This window comes from Mauremys mutica, chromosome 8 (assembly GCF_020497125.1).
Source record: "Mauremys mutica isolate MM-2020 ecotype Southern chromosome 8, ASM2049712v1, whole genome shotgun sequence".
Lineage (NCBI taxonomy): Eukaryota > Metazoa > Chordata > Testudines > Geoemydidae > Mauremys > Mauremys mutica.
In genome coordinates, this window is record NC_059079.1 from 52,741,707 (window position 1) to 52,757,966 (window position 16,260).

A 16,260-nucleotide genomic window follows, 5' to 3' on the forward strand; every position below is an offset into this window, starting at 1 on the left:
TGTCTGGACGTTGGGCTAGGAGACTACAGTTTGGATTTTAGTATAGTTGTGTAATCTGCACCTTGAGCCGTGCATCCCTTTGTGGTGAGGGGAAATCCTGAGACTGAAGCAGCCTGATTCCTGCCTGAAGAGGATCCCTGCCAGCAGAGATCAGCCCGCTGCAGTGACTGAGGAGTCCCGAGTCATCTCTGAACCTGAGGATTATTCATGGAGTTTGTGAGTGCACCATCTTTTAGTTAGTCAGTCAGGGAATTTGTTTTGGGGACCCCCTACTCCCTGAACTGTGTCCTCAAGCCAGAGAGTAAGGGTTTGGGGATTTTATAACTTGCTGCATATTAAACCTGTGGAGGGATTCACCACCTTCTCCCACTTGTGAGTCATTTGGGCTATACTGAACCCAGTCAGCCACACTGCTAAACCACCGCAGAGAATAATTTTGTGGTTATAGGTCATCAAGGGCCCCAACAAAGTTCGCGTACCAATGGGACACTAATCTTACATTTGCTACATCAAGTCACGTGACTGGGAAAAGTCACAGGTATTAGCAGCATGGGAACCGGTGAAGCTAACAATAGTGTTTTACCCTGTTATGTTATATTTATCTCCTGTTTAATATAATTATTGCGTTGAATATATTGTATTTGTTTGTGTTATTTCTTGGAAGTCTCCAACTATTTGACAAGTAAGTGGGGATTACCCTGTGATTAGAATTTTCTGCCCAAGCTGCCCTGGTGACCCTGCCAGGAAGGAGCAAGGGGGGGGGTGGAGGCACCGCCAAATAATTTAATAGAAAAAAATAAAGAAGATACACCCTGCTGAGTGGGTGGCAGGATCCAGAAGAACCCAGACCTGTCCATCAAAACCTGTAAGCAGACTGGCATTAAAGAAGGTAACCGGGTGGAGAGGGGGCGCTACATGTGATTAGTGCAGGCATTGTACCATCTTTACTCAGATTGGTGAAGGATTACTCACACAAATAGTTCCATAAAGGTCAATGGGACTACTCATATGAGTAAACACTTAGTAGTCTGAATAAGTGTTGCACAGTCTAGCCTGAAGGAAACAGACTCCCTAGCTCTCATTACTCTCGTACACACAACACCAGCTGAAGTCAGTTTGAGTTGTCAGCCCTCTATCTTTAGGATACTTTTGCCAGAGTATTGCTTTTTACTAATACACTTTGTACAATTATTTCTCCCTGTAGAGATGTTGCTGTGGGTTAACTGAGTTTTTTCCCCATCAGAATGAAACCAGCAGTCAGAGGGATAATGTAGCACACATCCTATTTATTTTCAGAAGCTGCTCTCTGACCTGAATTGGTCTCCCTTCTGCCAAATATGACATGCTGCAAACCACTGATAGAGAGATACACAAGAGGCTTCAACTGGGGTGAAAAAAATCAACTTTTCACCAACATTTATTTTAAATAATCACTCTTGCCTCCATTTTTCTTCTTTGTCTAAATGTAAAGGCAGAAAACAGCAATTTTGCTATCAAAAGATGTTTGTCAAGGGAAATGGCAATTTTTTTCTGCATCTTTTTCATACCCTTTTCAATGCAACATGCCCTTTTCAATTCAACAAGAGTAGCTTCCCAGCTACTCTTGCAACAAGTGATGGGCCAAGAAAGTGGTGATCAGAATTGGATCCTGATGAGGGATAGGCTGGAGTTTGGCTTTGTAACCAAATCATGGATAGGTTTGGAGTTGACAGAACTGAAATCTCATGAGTTGTTCTCAATCATATTATTCATTAATTATATTATAGTGCTGCCTGAGGCACTATTGGACCATTTCCATGGGATTTCCATTACATCCAGACCCAAATACCTCTTCAAAATTCAGGTTCTGCTTCAGGTCAATACAGTAAGAGCATGTTCTCTTTCTAAACCACTTGCTGATTATTTTAATTTTAAAAAAAAGCAAACCCGCACATTTCCTTAGAAAGGCAAAGTAGTTTGTGAAACAGCTTGTGATCCTTCTGATAAGTCATCAATGTAAGATGAAAATTTGATCGCAAATAAAAGTTGCAAATAAATTCACTCTCAGCTTAAGCAAGATTACTGATTATTAAAAGAGAAATCATCCAGCTAATTTACTTTGCTACCTCAATACATAATTTTTAATGCCAGATAAATGTAAGAAACATAATTTCTACCTTCCACTTCTGCCATGTCAAAATCTGGAAAGGGAAAATCTTACTGGAAAAGAATCACAGCCTGAAGGAACAGAAATAAACACTGCAGGCTCCCCTTTTGTAGGAAGGCCAGAAGAGGTTGCAAACTATATGACCTACAGAAAGCTTAGGAGCTGAACAATTTAAAATCCTAACCAAGCACTGCAGATGCTGAGATATTCTGTGCAGAAAGCTGCCCCTCCACATGTCTGTCAGCCTGTCCAGTAATTTGACTCTGAGGGCACTCATAGTTTGGCTGTGTAGATTGGTTGCATCCTGACTTCCACTAATGGCAACACACCTCTTCATGCAGAATGGTGTTGTGGACACAGGGGACATCCCAGCAACCGACACATGGAAAAGGAGTAGAGGTAGCCACGTTTCCTCTTCCACACCTCTTGCACATTTTCTTGCTTATTTTCTGAATTTTTTTCTCCTTGACACGCTATAGGTATAGCCTAAGAGCTTATGTGTTGCTACAGGTCAATTATGTGATGCAGTTGTGAAAAAGGCTAATATCATTCTGGAGTCTATTAACAGGTGTGTCATATGTAAGACACAGGAGGCAACTGGCCCATTCTTCTTGGCACTCGTGAGGCCTCAACTGTTGTAGTGTGTCTAGTCTGAGTGCCACACTTTAGCAGAGATGTGGACAAATTGGAAAGAGTCCAGAGAAGAGCAACACAAATTTTAAAAGGTTTAGAAAATGTGACCTATGAAGACAGGTTAAAAAAACCTGAGCATTCTTGAGAAAAGAAGACTGAGAGGAGACCTGATAGCAGTCTTCAAATATATTAAGGGCTGTTATAAAGAGGACAGTGATCACTTGTTCTCCATGTCCACTGAAGGTAGGACAAGTAGCAATGGGCTTAATCCATAGCAAGGGACATTTAGGTTAGATAGTGGGAAAGCTTTCTAACTATAAGGATAGCTAAGCACTGGTATAGGCTTCCAATGGAGGTTGTGGAATCCCCGTCATTAGAGATTTTTAAGAACAAGTTGGACAAGCATCTGTCAGGGATGGTCTAGTTTCACTTGGTTCTGTCTCAGCGCAGGGGACTGGACTTTTGACTTCTCGTGGTCCCTTCCAGCCATATACTTCAATGATTCTATAAGTTCACTATATGCCACCAGTCAGACAGTTCAGTGTGTGGGGACCACTGATAAATGTTTGTTCAGTAAAGATGCCTACAGAAAACACCAATTCAAAGCTGTAGGATGCGCTAGTTAGTGCACAAATAACTGCTAAAAAGTCCCTCCTGGCTCTGTAAACCCAAAACTGAAAGCAAACATGGCTCATGAGATACTAATTCTTATAACAAGACCTAGGATGGAGGGACAATCTCTCTGTTGAGAATCATTCTGTGTGAACAGAAGGGAACAACTCGGTGCAGGACAGAGTGCACACTTATTATATACATAATAAGAGCCAATGCCTTTCAAGAAATGAGCTGCTATATTCTGCACTAGGTGAAGTAATCTTAAATATAGCCCCAAGCCCAGCACATTTCATTAAGCTAGTTTGGAGATCACAAAAGTGTGGATCACTGTGGCAAAATATCCATTGGGAAAATAGGTCACTACCTCCAAGCCAACTGTAGGTGGAAAAAGGCACCAGGTGCCACAGTTCTCACCTGACAATCCAGGGGTAGTTCTGTTTACGACCCCAAGACTGAGACTTGACCTGGCAAAGGTCAGACATATTACAGCCCCTGTCAATTCCTGTAGATGCATAATCATACTATGAGCATCTTCCCAGTCTTATATGGTCTGAGATCTAACCAGAGCTGTCAGAACTATTCCCTAACTTCGGTCAGTTCCTTGGAAAGCACAGATACCACTGTAAAATGAGATCTAAGTGTTATGCACACATTGGTGACACTAGTGACCTAAACATGTCAGCCACCCATACATTTTGGGCAGCTGGGAGGACAAGCTGAAGCTCTGAAGAACCCAGCATGCAACAGTCCTTGGGAAGCAGAGTAAATACTCATTACCACACTTTGGGACCTCTCGAAGAGGAAGGAACACACCACGACGGGACATCCTGTAGGTGATTCAACACAGCCCCAATGTAATGGCATCAATAGATGCCGAAAGATCCAACAAAACCAGCAGAGACATTTTGCCTTCCTCTACCATCACAAGGAGATTGTGGCATGGCAACAATATTGTCTCCACACTACACCCATGCCTGAACCAGGCTAGCAAGGATGAAGGATGTTCATGAAGTAAAGATGTGCCTGGTATTGCTCAAACAGCCTCTTCTCAACAACCTACGCCAACTGTTGAAGTTGACACCAAGTGTTAGTTCCTTGAGCTGAGGTGTATTTAAGTGTGGCTTCCATCATTCCTTCACATAGGAAGTGTTAACACTTCTTTTTAATAACAGGCATGAGACCGCCCCATATCTATATCAGTCATGAGAGGCAAAGATCCAAATCTCAAATACTCAAGCACAGCTCCATAAATACATCTGAGTTCATACAAAAAACAGAGCCAAAGTTCAAGCAGAGAAAATGGTGCATTTCTAATCTTCTGCACTGACACTCCTGCATGATGCCAGGCAGACCAGCCCATATTCTGGTCCATCTGTTCATCAAAGTAGACAGAAAACTCCTTGTGAAAAAAAAATGGAGCTCTATAAAATGGTTAAACTAACTCCAACTGTACACTATGCTTACACAAATCTAACAAAAACTGGCAGGAAACACTGTACTTTAGTCTATGACAAACAACAGAAACAAAAGCTTTCTACTTGAAACATTGCTTCAACCATAAATCTGACTGCAGGCTTAATATTGCCACCAATAATAATAATACTGAAGAAAAATTCAGAAACATCTTCAAGGGCTTCTTTCAGCTCTTACACCCATTAACCTAGGTTTTCAGAACAGTTATCCCATGCTTTATTGCAAGAATGATCAGATGCCACTCAGACAGCTCTGCAGTGTGATCCTCTACTCACCTCTTTTTTACAGAGACACCATGCAAGTAAAATACATGCAATGCTCCACCATTATTCAAATGCTGTTCATTTTATACAAGTTATTAACAGTGCAGCTCTTGTGCTCCTGGCATAATTGCTAATACAATCCTCAGCTAGGTAACGGGTGGGTGTCCCTGGTTAACAAGTAGGGCACAATAGCTTCCAGGTTGCTACATGTCATGAAACATTTAAATTAAGCTTCACATACAAGACATGTAGAACAGGTGTCACACCAGATTACTAATAAGAGACTGACATGGATCAAGGTTACAAAAGCATGGATCATGGCAGATGGCAGTATGCATTGATTCTTATGGCGGCTGTAAAGTAGCAAAGTCTAGAAATAATTCTCAATCCCCTCCCCCCACCCCCATTCACTCACACACACACTTCTGTCTTTATTTCAAAGAGTTTCTCAAACAATAGTGTGGAAGAGCCACATCTGAACACTTGCTCAAAGCCTTCCTAATCAACTTTTAAAAAACTGCGTCAGTGTGTATGAACTTCCCTATACCCCAGGGCACATTACTGTGGAGGAGGAATAGGAAAGTATACTGCACACTTAATTGTTTCTGTAGGCTGAGCTCACAGCAGACACCAGAGGCTCTTTGCAACCTCCATTCACACACACACCCATAAGCTCCCTGTGTGCAACACCCTTTAAGGCCTGTGACATTCTATAGCTTGGGGGAGCGTCCTGGAACCCCATATTCCTCAATTTTTATATAATCCTGATCATAGGCGGCAGGTTTGTATAATTTTTGGTGGGGCCCAAAATGGTGGTGCCCCCCCGCTCCCGCCCTGTAAGCCGATATAAAATGAAGCTATAACGCGTCAGTGCCACAAGATTACAAGGGTCAATTAAAAGTGGAAAGTCAGAAGCAGCACTTGCCTACTTCAATATACAGTATTATATTTTGTTGCACTTGTTGTGATGAAGTGGGAATGTTAATATTTTCTCTGAATACTGTGTGGGTGCCTCAGTTTCCCCTGCAAGATGCCAACTGAAGGTGTTGGGGACAAAGAGATCAGGTGGCCTCCTTGTCCGGAAGAGACACAGAGGCCAGAGGAGGGAGTGTCAGTTTGGAGCTGGCTGGGGAAATGGGGAGAGACCCAGAACTTGGTTCTGGGCTCCCCACCCCCTAAGATAGACCTGACAGAGGGGTTCTGTTTTCTGTACCAACAAGCTCTGTTTAAACTGTGTTCCCGTCATCTCATAGACTCATAGACTTTAAGGTCAGAAGGGACCATTATGATCATCTAGTCTGACCTCCTGCACAATACAGCCCACAGAATCTCACCCACCCACTCCTGTAACAAACCTCTAACCTATGTCTTAGTTATTGAAGTCCTCAAATCGTGGTTTAAAGACCTCAAGGTGCAGAGAATCCTCCAGCAAGTGACCAGTGCCCCACGCTGCAGAGGAAGGCAACAAACCTCCAGGACCTCTGCCAATCTGCCCTGGAAGAAAATTCCTTCCCGACCCCAAATATGGTGATCAGTTAAACCCTGAGCATGTGGGCAAGACTCACCAGCCAGCACCCAAGAAAGAATTCTCTGTAGTAACTCAGATCTCATCCCAGACCATTGGGCATATATACCTGCAAACCTTCTGTTTTACTATCTGGCTGAGAGTCACATCTGACTGCGGAGTTGGGGTGCAGGGACCTCTGGTTGCCCCAGGACCCGCCTGGGCAGACTGTGGAAAGTGCATGATGTGGAAGGGCAAGCTGAATGCTCTGAGGTCAGACCCAGGAAGGTGTAAGCTTCTTGCCCTGGAGACAGTATGCTCCGAGAGAGGAGGCTCCCCCAGAGTTTTGACTGGCTTTGTATGGAGTTGTTCCAAAGCATCACAGCATCCCCTTCCACACCATGCACTTCCCAGAAGTCCGCACAGGCACTGACACTCCCTCCTCTGGCCTTTGTCTCTTTTCCAGGCATTAGGAGGCCACCCGATCTCTCTGTTTTCCAACACCTTCAGTTGGCACCTTGCAGGGGAAACTGATTTGGGAGAAATGAAGTAAAAGCTGCCCAAACGGAGCTTGAATTTTGAGGTGTTCAAATCTGGAAGGCAGGTGCTGGGGGTGGGAGAGGGCTGTGGGCTCCATGGGGGAGCATGGCAGCAACTGTCTGGAGCTGCATGGAGCCAGACACGCTAGTCTGAATGGCACAGTAAGCAGTTTGGGGGTTGGAGAAGGGGTAGGAGGTTCCGGGGGGCAGTCAAGGGACAAGGAGCAGGGGGGGTTGGATGGGGCAGAGGTTCAGCGGGGCAGTCAGGGGACAGGCAGCAATTGGATAGGCATGGGAGTCCAGGGGGCTTATCAGGGGACAGGTAGGGGGTGGGGTCCTGGGGGGAAGTTGGGTGGGGTCTCAGGAGGGGGCAGTTGGGGACAAGGGGAAGGGAGGCTTAGATAGGGGCTGGGGTTCCAAGGGGCAGTTGTCTCGGGAGGGGGTAATCAGGGGACAAGGACCAGTGGTGCTTAGATAGGGGGTGGGGGTCCTGAGGGGCAATTGGGGCAGGGGTCTGGGGAGGGGGCAATCAGCGGCCAGGGGCTGGGATTCAAAGGGCTCTGGGCTGCTGGCAGCCGCGGGGAGCCCTGAGCCCTTTAAATCCCAGCCGCCGCCGCAAAGCCTGCGGGCAGCGCAGAGCCCTCCCCTCCCCCCCCAAGCTGTGTGTGTGTGTCTGGCTGCCCCCAGAGCTCACCGGCTGTGTCTGTCTGACAGTGACAGACCCTGCTGCTCGCTCTGCCCAGCGCTGAGAGCCGCTGCCTGTGGCTCCCTCCCCCTCCCTGCTGTGGAGGCGTGGCCAGGCAGCTCCGGCACCGCCCCCGGCAGCTCCCATTGGCTGGGGTTCCCGGCCAATGGGCTGTGAGCCAAGTCAGCCCCGGAGAGGCTCCGGGGCTGGGGAGAGCTGCCGCTGAGGTAAGAGCGCCCACATTGCTGGCGCGGGGACCCCCGGAGCACAGGGCCTGGGGCCCAAACATTGGTGGAGCTGGGCCCACCCTCGGGATTATTGGTGGGGCCTGGGCTCCACGGGCCCATAGAACTCTCCGCCTATGATCCTGATCTTACATATAAAGCGTGCCTTGTAATGTATCAGGGGAAAGTTTATGATGTGCTGAAAGTCATTTCTCTATCCATATTATATATATAATGAATGCATATGAAGTTATGAGAATTGTGTTGTATGGTGGTCACTAAAACATGCTGTAAGTTAGGGAATCAACCAGATATTAGCTCCCCAGAGGCAATAGCAAGGAAAGTAAACCAACACCTGGGCGGGATATCAATCAATCCATCAACAACCATTGTCCAGCAAGGTAGCTCCAATGCAATGACTCACCTGCATGAGTCCACACCAGGGGAACTGCTCAACCTTGCCGGGAGACTCAGCATTGCCCCCAGACATGCCTGGACTTGTGTTTTCCAAGCACATGGACTGAGGGTATAAAACAGAGTAGCCATATGGCTGGCCCCTTCCCCTGTCCCCACCTACGCTGCAAGCAACTAAGACACTGAGAAGAAGACAAGACTCCAACAGAGGAGATTGGCCCAGATTTCAAGGGTGAAATATGTATAATAAGGACTGCAATATCCAGTGGGGTGAGAAAAACTGCTTAATCTAGTTGTTCCCCAATCTAATAGTGTTGAGAGTTTAGACTGCATGCTTATATTTTATTTCTTTTGGTAACTAACTCTGACTTCTTGCCTATCATTTAATATCACTTAAAACAGTGGTGGGCAACCTGCGGGCCATCAGGGTAATTCACTGGCGGGGCACAGGACAGTTTGTTTACATTGACTGTCCACAGGCACAGCCACCCGCAGCTCCCAGTGGCTGTGGTTCGCCGTTCCTGACCAATGGGAGCTGCAGGAAATGGCGCGGGCCACAGGGACGTGCTGGTCGCCACTTCCCACAGCTCCCATTAGCCGGGAATGGCAAACCGCGGCCACTAGGAGCTGCGGGCGGCCATGCCTGCAGACGGTCAATGTAAACAGTCTCGGGGCCCACCAGCAGATTATCCTGACGGGCCGTGTGCTGCCCACGGGTCGCAGGTTGCCCACCACTGACTTAAAATCTACCTTTTATAGTCAATAAATTTGTTTTACTGTTTATCTTTACCAGTGAGTTTGTATGAAGTGTGGGACAAATCTGCTCAAGTTTGACAAAGGCTGGTTTATGTCCATTTAATGAACTGATTAATAAATCTACATTGCTCGTCTTGAGCAGTGCAAGACGGTATATTCCTGAGGTACAGTTCTGGGAGCTGGGGGGATTTGACTCTGGTGCCTTTCTCTGTGTGATTCATGAGTGGCTCTGGGAGCATTCATGCATCTAGCTGGGTATGGGGCTCCACATGCTGTTGTGCTGAGTGATAAAAGCGCCTGAAGGCGTTTGCTGCTGGTCACTAGCAAAGCATTGTGATAGACAGCCCAGGCTGGAGAGAGTTCAGGGGGCTCAGCGGGCCCACAGTCCCAGGCTTCACCCCAGGGGGATCCTATCACACCCTCTATTGCCCCTCTCCCACCCCACACCAGGATCCCACATTCTCCCCCCATTCCAGGGGCTGTGTGCACCTCCATTTCCCACATTCCCCTCCATGGCCCTCCTATCACCCTTTATCCCCTCTTCCCCTCATACCAAGATACCCCACTCTCTCACCTGCCAGAGACTTTGTGTGCCCCCCATTCCTCCCCATGCCAGGGAATCTATGTGCCTTCCCATTCCCTCTTCCCTCCCATGCCAGAGGTCACCCATTCACCTCTCCAAGCCCAGGACTTTGTGAACCCCTCTATTCCTCCCTATGTCTGGGTCCCCTATTTTCTCCTCCATACCAGGGGCTCAGGGTGCACCCCCATCATTCCCCATCCCCCCACCATTCTTATTCTCTTATTTCTTTGTTCTTTTTTTTTTCTATTTCAGGGTGTCAGCAGTTTTAAACTGTATTGGCAGAATTGCCACAGAGGAGATGGGAAGTGGTCTTACACTGGAATCTCTTAATGGCCTCTATCATCCTGTCCTTTCATCTATAGACAATTACAGAGGTGGCTGAAGATGCTTGGTCTGCTAACCAGATGTCAGATGTCCCACGTATTTCCCCCTTTTTTCACCAACATCAATAGGATTCTGCTCACTGATGCCTAGCACATTCCCTGAAAATTGGGGATTGATCAGATGGAGCATTCAAAAGTTGGCAGTAGAGACAAATATCCAAACAGAGAAATACTGTTGAGTGGAATGCAAGGCCCGACAAGGTCAGCCATTTTAAGGAGCCCAATCAACCTGAAATGTAGTCATCTTCAAACAGTTAGATGTGTTTGGGGCCTAGCACCAGGGGCCCAAATCCTCATGTGGTGCTGCTGCCACAGAACAAATAATAAATATTAATAAGTTGTAGGTACTACACTGGAACCTGAGTGGTTTATCAATCACTTTTCCCTACTGTTTTGCAACTGTCCCTTGTTATAGTGTGAAAGACCCACACATACTGGAGAGACTGACAGGGAAAACAGTGAAACAAAATGCTGTTGACTGGAGGGAGGGAGGTGAAAAAAGTAAAAGTAAATGAGAAATGGTGGCAGATATTTACTTTCTAATTCCTTTCAGTTATTGTGATCTTAAGTGTCACTTATAACAACAGTGCATAAAACATTGTCAGGAAGACTCCAAATGCAGAGGGACTGCCAAGGTTCCACTGCACAAGGAGACAGACTGCAGAGAAGCCTTGCACTAGCTCCAATATAACATGAGGGGGATTTACTGGCGTGTGCGGGGGAAGGGACAGCTGCTATAACGAAAACCCCCTGCAGAGGAGCAACCCAGGGGCCACCGTCATTCCTGTAGTCCAGAGGTGGGAAAACTACAGCCCGCGGGCCACATCCGGCCTGGGGGACCCTCCTGCCTGGGCCCAGGAGGCTAGCCCCCAGCCCCTCCCCTAGTGTCTCTCCTCCCCCGCAGCCTCACCTCACTCACTCCACTGCTGTTGCAATGCTCTGGGCAGCAGGGCTGTGAGTTCCTGGGGAAGCGCAGCTGCAGAGCCCAGCCTGACCCAGTGCTCTGGCTGCGTGGTGGTGGTGGCGACGGCGTGGCTGGCTCCAGCCGGGTGGCACGGCTGTAGCACCGCCAGCCACCGGTGCTCCAGGCAACGCCGTAAAGGGGCAGGGAGCAGGGCGAGTTGGATAGAGGTCAGGGGAGTTCGGGGTGGTGGTCAGGAGGTGGGGGTGTGGATAGGGGTTGGGGTGGTTGTGGGGGGAACAGGGGGTTGAATGGGGGCAGGGGTCCTGGGCGGGGGCAGTCAGGAAGGAGGGGGTTTGGATGGGGTGGGAGGGGGCAGTCAGGGGCAGGGGTCTGAAGGCAGTCAGGGGACAGGGAAAAGGGGTGGTTGGATGGGGCAGGGGGCGCTCAGGAATGAGAGGAGGGGTTGGATGGGGCGGCAGGGGTCCGAGGGCAGTCAGGGGACAGGGAGCGGGTGTGTGTGGATGGGGTAGGGGTCCCAGAGGGCCCGTCAGGGAACGGGGGGGGGGTTGGATGGGGCAGGACTCTGGGGGGGGACAGATAGGAGCTGGGGGCCAGACCACGACCCCCTCCCCTAACCGGCCCTCCATACAATTTACGAAACCCAATGCAGCCCTCGGGCCAAAAAGTTTGCCTGCCCCTGCTGTAGTCTGAAGGCTGCAGTATCAGTCCAAGCAGTGACCCCTGTGGTGATCTTCAGGGGACAGCAAGTGAAGGGAGAGATGACCTGATAATAGCACAGTCATAGCCAAAGAAGCAAAAACATGAGAAGCTGACACCCTTTTTTGGAATAAGCTGATATTTTCTTAAAACTGCTGATGTTTTTTATAGGTCATCCTTCCTAGTGGCTTCCTGTTCTGCAACTGTCCATGTAGAAACACAGGCACAGAGTAAGCAGCAATAATGTTGTTGCCACATATATTCTTCATAGTGAAAGCTGCTTTATTGCTCTGTGCTGAATCAGCAGGGCTTGGGGTTTTTCTCTCTCTCTCTTTTTTTTTAAATTTTTTTTTAGGTCTTTCACCAAACCGCAACCTTTTGAAGACACAACCACCCCCAGTTTCCTTACACTGAGAACTTACTTCCGACTCAACCTCTGACTTATTCTAGGTGCTGCTAGAAGCATACAATTCATTCATTCATCTTTTTTTGGGTCAAATGTGGGAGAAGTGGCAAAAGTGCCATGTGAACTAATATGAGTGAACAATGACAAAGCAAATATGTTTAAACAGCAATTCCTGGGTATTAGCAAAACTAGAGAGAAAGCACCAATGGTACTGCTAATACATGACAAGCTTAGAACGCTCCCACACTGTGAGAAGAAACAACTGAATAGGTGAGCAATGAAGATTGGTTTATCAATAACAGTGATACTCACGCATATCACCAAAAGCCCCTTTTGTAACATTTGTGGCTTTCAATACCGTCACAGTTAATTTGTGCGAATACTGGTGTTCCACCTGGAAATCAAATGGCATGTGGTTAAACAGGAAATAAAACTCCAAAAACAGAAATAAATTGTCAAAAAATAGCTTTCATTTGTCCAAGGAGCAGCAAAAAGAAAAATCCCCTATTCAAAATGTAAGAGAAATGCATTCAGGAAAGAACATCTTACAGCTGAGCTGCACCCTTTAATTTCTTGTAGCTTTACTGAAAGTTAAGACAATGCATTACGTGTAGCCTGATGTTCCTTCAGCCACTCCTACACAACAGGTTTTCCCTCCCACGCTTTTTTTTTTAATTTTAGTTTCAATGAATAACATTCCTTCTCTCCAAGCTTGGTACCTGCTATGAGGCATTTAATTAGTCAATGACAGTTTACCAAGAAGTGAAAAGCTATTTTGCAAGATGCATTATTTTAGTTTGTGTTTTTAACTGCCTTTCAACAATAAAAATGATACAATTATACCTAAATAATGTTGCTGAATATATATGTATATTGGGCATATACTGTATGCGTATAGTTATGCATACAGAGTGTATATGTCTAGTATGCATCAAAATTCAGAGCGTAAAGAGACCCTAGTAGAGTAACAGTGAAGAGTGAACACAAAAGTTCACCAATTCAGTTATGCTCCCAGAAGTTAGAATCCCATGCAATCTCAGGGACTTCCTGTTTTCTATCAGACTCTGAAACTTCAAGAGAAACCTCACTCATGGTATGTCAGCACTCCCAATGTCATAGTGCCTGAATGGAACCAGGAAGTCTAGAGACATGAAAAGAGGAGGAAAAAAGCAACAGCCTTAATTTTGCTGAACCTCAAAATCTGGTTCAGGTCTCTTCTTATTTCATCCATCTAGCCCTCCAATTTGCCCAGCACTGTTATATTGTGGCACTCAAAGCTCGTTCCATATTTTATGAGATTGTCACTGTGTATGACAATGTACAGAACATAGAATGCATGGCCCCTGACCTAAATAATTTATGGCCCATACACATGACATATGGGCAACAAAGCACAGGTCTGGGAGTTGGGAGACCTAAGTTCTGTTCCTGGCTCTGTCACGGACTCCAGTGTAAGCTCATATAAATCACTTACATATGCCTGTGACTTAGCTTTCCCTCTGTAAAACAGGAATAATGATACGTAGCCACCTTTGTGAGGTGCATTGAGCGCTACTGATGAAACACTGTATACTGCATTATTATTTTACATTTATATGGTAGTAGTGTTTAAAGACCACAATAAGGTTGGGCCCCATTGTGCTAGGCACTATACGAACGTATGATAAATGACAGTCCCTGTAAGCGCTATCATTAATTCTCTGCATTGATTTCTCAAGACAGTGACTTTCAGACAGCAAAGCTGATTAGCAAGCAACTAGGTAACTGTGAGTCAGGGAGAACAGACAAAAACTCAGTAGCCAATCTCAACACATGCTCCCCCTAGCAGTCAGCAGTATGAAGCTTTGCACAGCTTATTGCCACACCGTAATGACAAAACAAAATGAGAGAGCATTCAGAGGGACTCCAGGAGTATGTCTTCTTCACTACACAGTTAGCCCAGGGGATCAGCACCCAGGTTTCAGCAGCCAAGTTAGCCTAGCCTGGGTGCGAGAAGCCACACCACAAAGCCATCCCCAAATTACTGTGTTCTCACCAGTGCTGCACTCCTTCATGTGTCTCACTAGGGCTTCTGAGGCATAACCATAGTTCTTTTGCAGCAGTAAGATGAGCTGCCCTATGATTCCTTGACAATGGACTGTGGAAAAACCTGTCTGTCCTTCTGGGCACACAGGGAATTGTGGGAGGGCATTGAAGGACCAGCAGCACTTGAATGATTTAACCAATGCCCTCACTGCAAAGTGAGGTTACCAGCCCGAGTGAAAGCAAAACCCAGGTTCTAACCCACACCTCTCGCCATGCCAGCAAGCCCAGATTGAAAGTAATGCCAAACTCAGATGTTTGGGGGAGGGGAAAAGCAAAGAGGGTTGGTGCAACACCCACATAAGAGCTTAGGCTAACTCTGTGGTGAAGACATACCCTAGAAGTTTTAGCATGCCCAGTGCTTTTTGCCTCCCAGGCACCAAGGCTTAAAAGAAAAAAAAATGTAACTTCTCCTTGTCATTTTGAAATGTACAGCTTATCGAGCAGTTTTACAAGATAGTTGGAGAAGGGCAGGGAAAACTTATTTCATTACTGCCTCTCAGTTTTTGTTGCTTCTTGATGATACTTTACAACAAAGTTAATTAATATATTCTACCTCCACAGGACTCAGGTCTGCTGAACAACATCTGTTTTACAATGTGGTGTTTCTTTATGGATGCTCTTTTAAAGATAGGGTTATAATTAAAAGCAGCAGCCCACAATAGATAAACCCACCCACAGATCTCCGCTGCTAGAGAAATTTGTCTTTTTGGAGGCCATTACTCTAGAGAGCCAAACACCCAGGAGCAGAGAGGAAGGATGGACATTGAAAGTCAATGGGACTTTGTCTCCAGCATGCTTAAGTCATTTCTGAAAATGGAACTTAACTATATAAGTCACTTAGGCCTTGCAACACTGAGCAAAGCAACTTCTAAATACCTCTAAAAACCTGGGCCTTAGACACTGAGGATAAAGTTATCAAAAGCCATTAAGTAATTTAGGAGCCTGATTCCCATGTTCAAAAGTGACATTTTTGAAGATGGGATTTAGTCTCTTAAATTACTTAGGGCAGGGGCGGCTCTAGGCACCAGCAAAACAAGCTGCTGCCTAGGGCGGCAAAATATAGGGGGCGGCAAAAGGCTGGGTCTGGGGCCCCAGCTCATCCTGCCGCTGTGAGCCGAGGAGCGGCCCGTCCCCTGCAGCCGGGCAGGGCCGCGCTACCGGCTCCGCTTGGGGGAGAGGGATGGCCCCTTACCGGTAGCGCGGCCCCGCCTGGCTGCAGAAGACGGGCCGCTCCTCCTCCGCTTGTTCCCCGGGTCCTAAACAGCCCGGCAGCAGCTTGGCTGGGGGGTGGGCGGGGCTGAGCCCCGCCCCGCTCAGAGCCGTGTGGGGAGGGGGCGGGGCTACAAGCTCCGGGCCGAGCGGAGGCAGCTGAGCTCAGCCTGGAGCTCGCGGCCCCGCCCCCTCCCCACGCGGCTCTAGCGGGGAAGAGCTCAGCCCCCTCCGGAGCCATGCGGCTGCCGCGCGGTGAGCCTGGGGTAAGCAGCCGGGGGGGGTGGCTAAGGGGCAGGGAGTCCCGGGGGCAGGGAGGGGGCCAGGGAAGGGGGGTTGGATTGGGGGGGTCTCAGGGAGGTGTTTGTCAGGCACCCCCTGACCCCATTACCCCCCAGGCCCAGCCCTGACCCCCAGCTCCAAGCCCAGTCCCTAGGACCTGGGCACCCCCCCGGCCCCATCCCCCTCACAGCCCTGACCCCCAGCTCTGAGCCCAGCCCCTCTGATCCAGACACCCCCCTGACCCCATTCCCCCCACAGCCCTGACCCCCAGCTCTGAGCCCAGCCCCTCTGAGCTGGGCACCCCCCTGACTCCATTCCCCCCACAGCCCTGACCCCCAGCTCCGAGCCCAACCCCTCTGATCCAGACACCCCCCTCACCCCATTCCCCCCACAGCCCTGACCCCCAGCTCTGAGCCCAGCCCCTCTGAGCTGGTCACCC

The 16,260-nt window shown here is 47.9% G+C and overlaps 1 protein-coding gene across 2 annotated transcripts in view; it reads right to left on the bottom strand.

Annotated features, from left to right (window-relative positions):
• The window catches only part of PLA2G4A (phospholipase A2 group IVA), a 140,672-nt gene that overhangs the window by 89,293 nt on the left and 35,119 nt on the right, over positions 1–16,260 (bottom strand). For both annotated transcript variants that reach the window (XM_045026143.1, XM_045026142.1), the window contains exon 3: positions 12,558–12,639. In XM_045026143.1, coding sequence (XP_044882078.1) covers positions 12,558–12,639 — 82 coding nt within the window. The remainder of the gene's footprint in view (positions 1–12,557; positions 12,640–16,260) is intronic.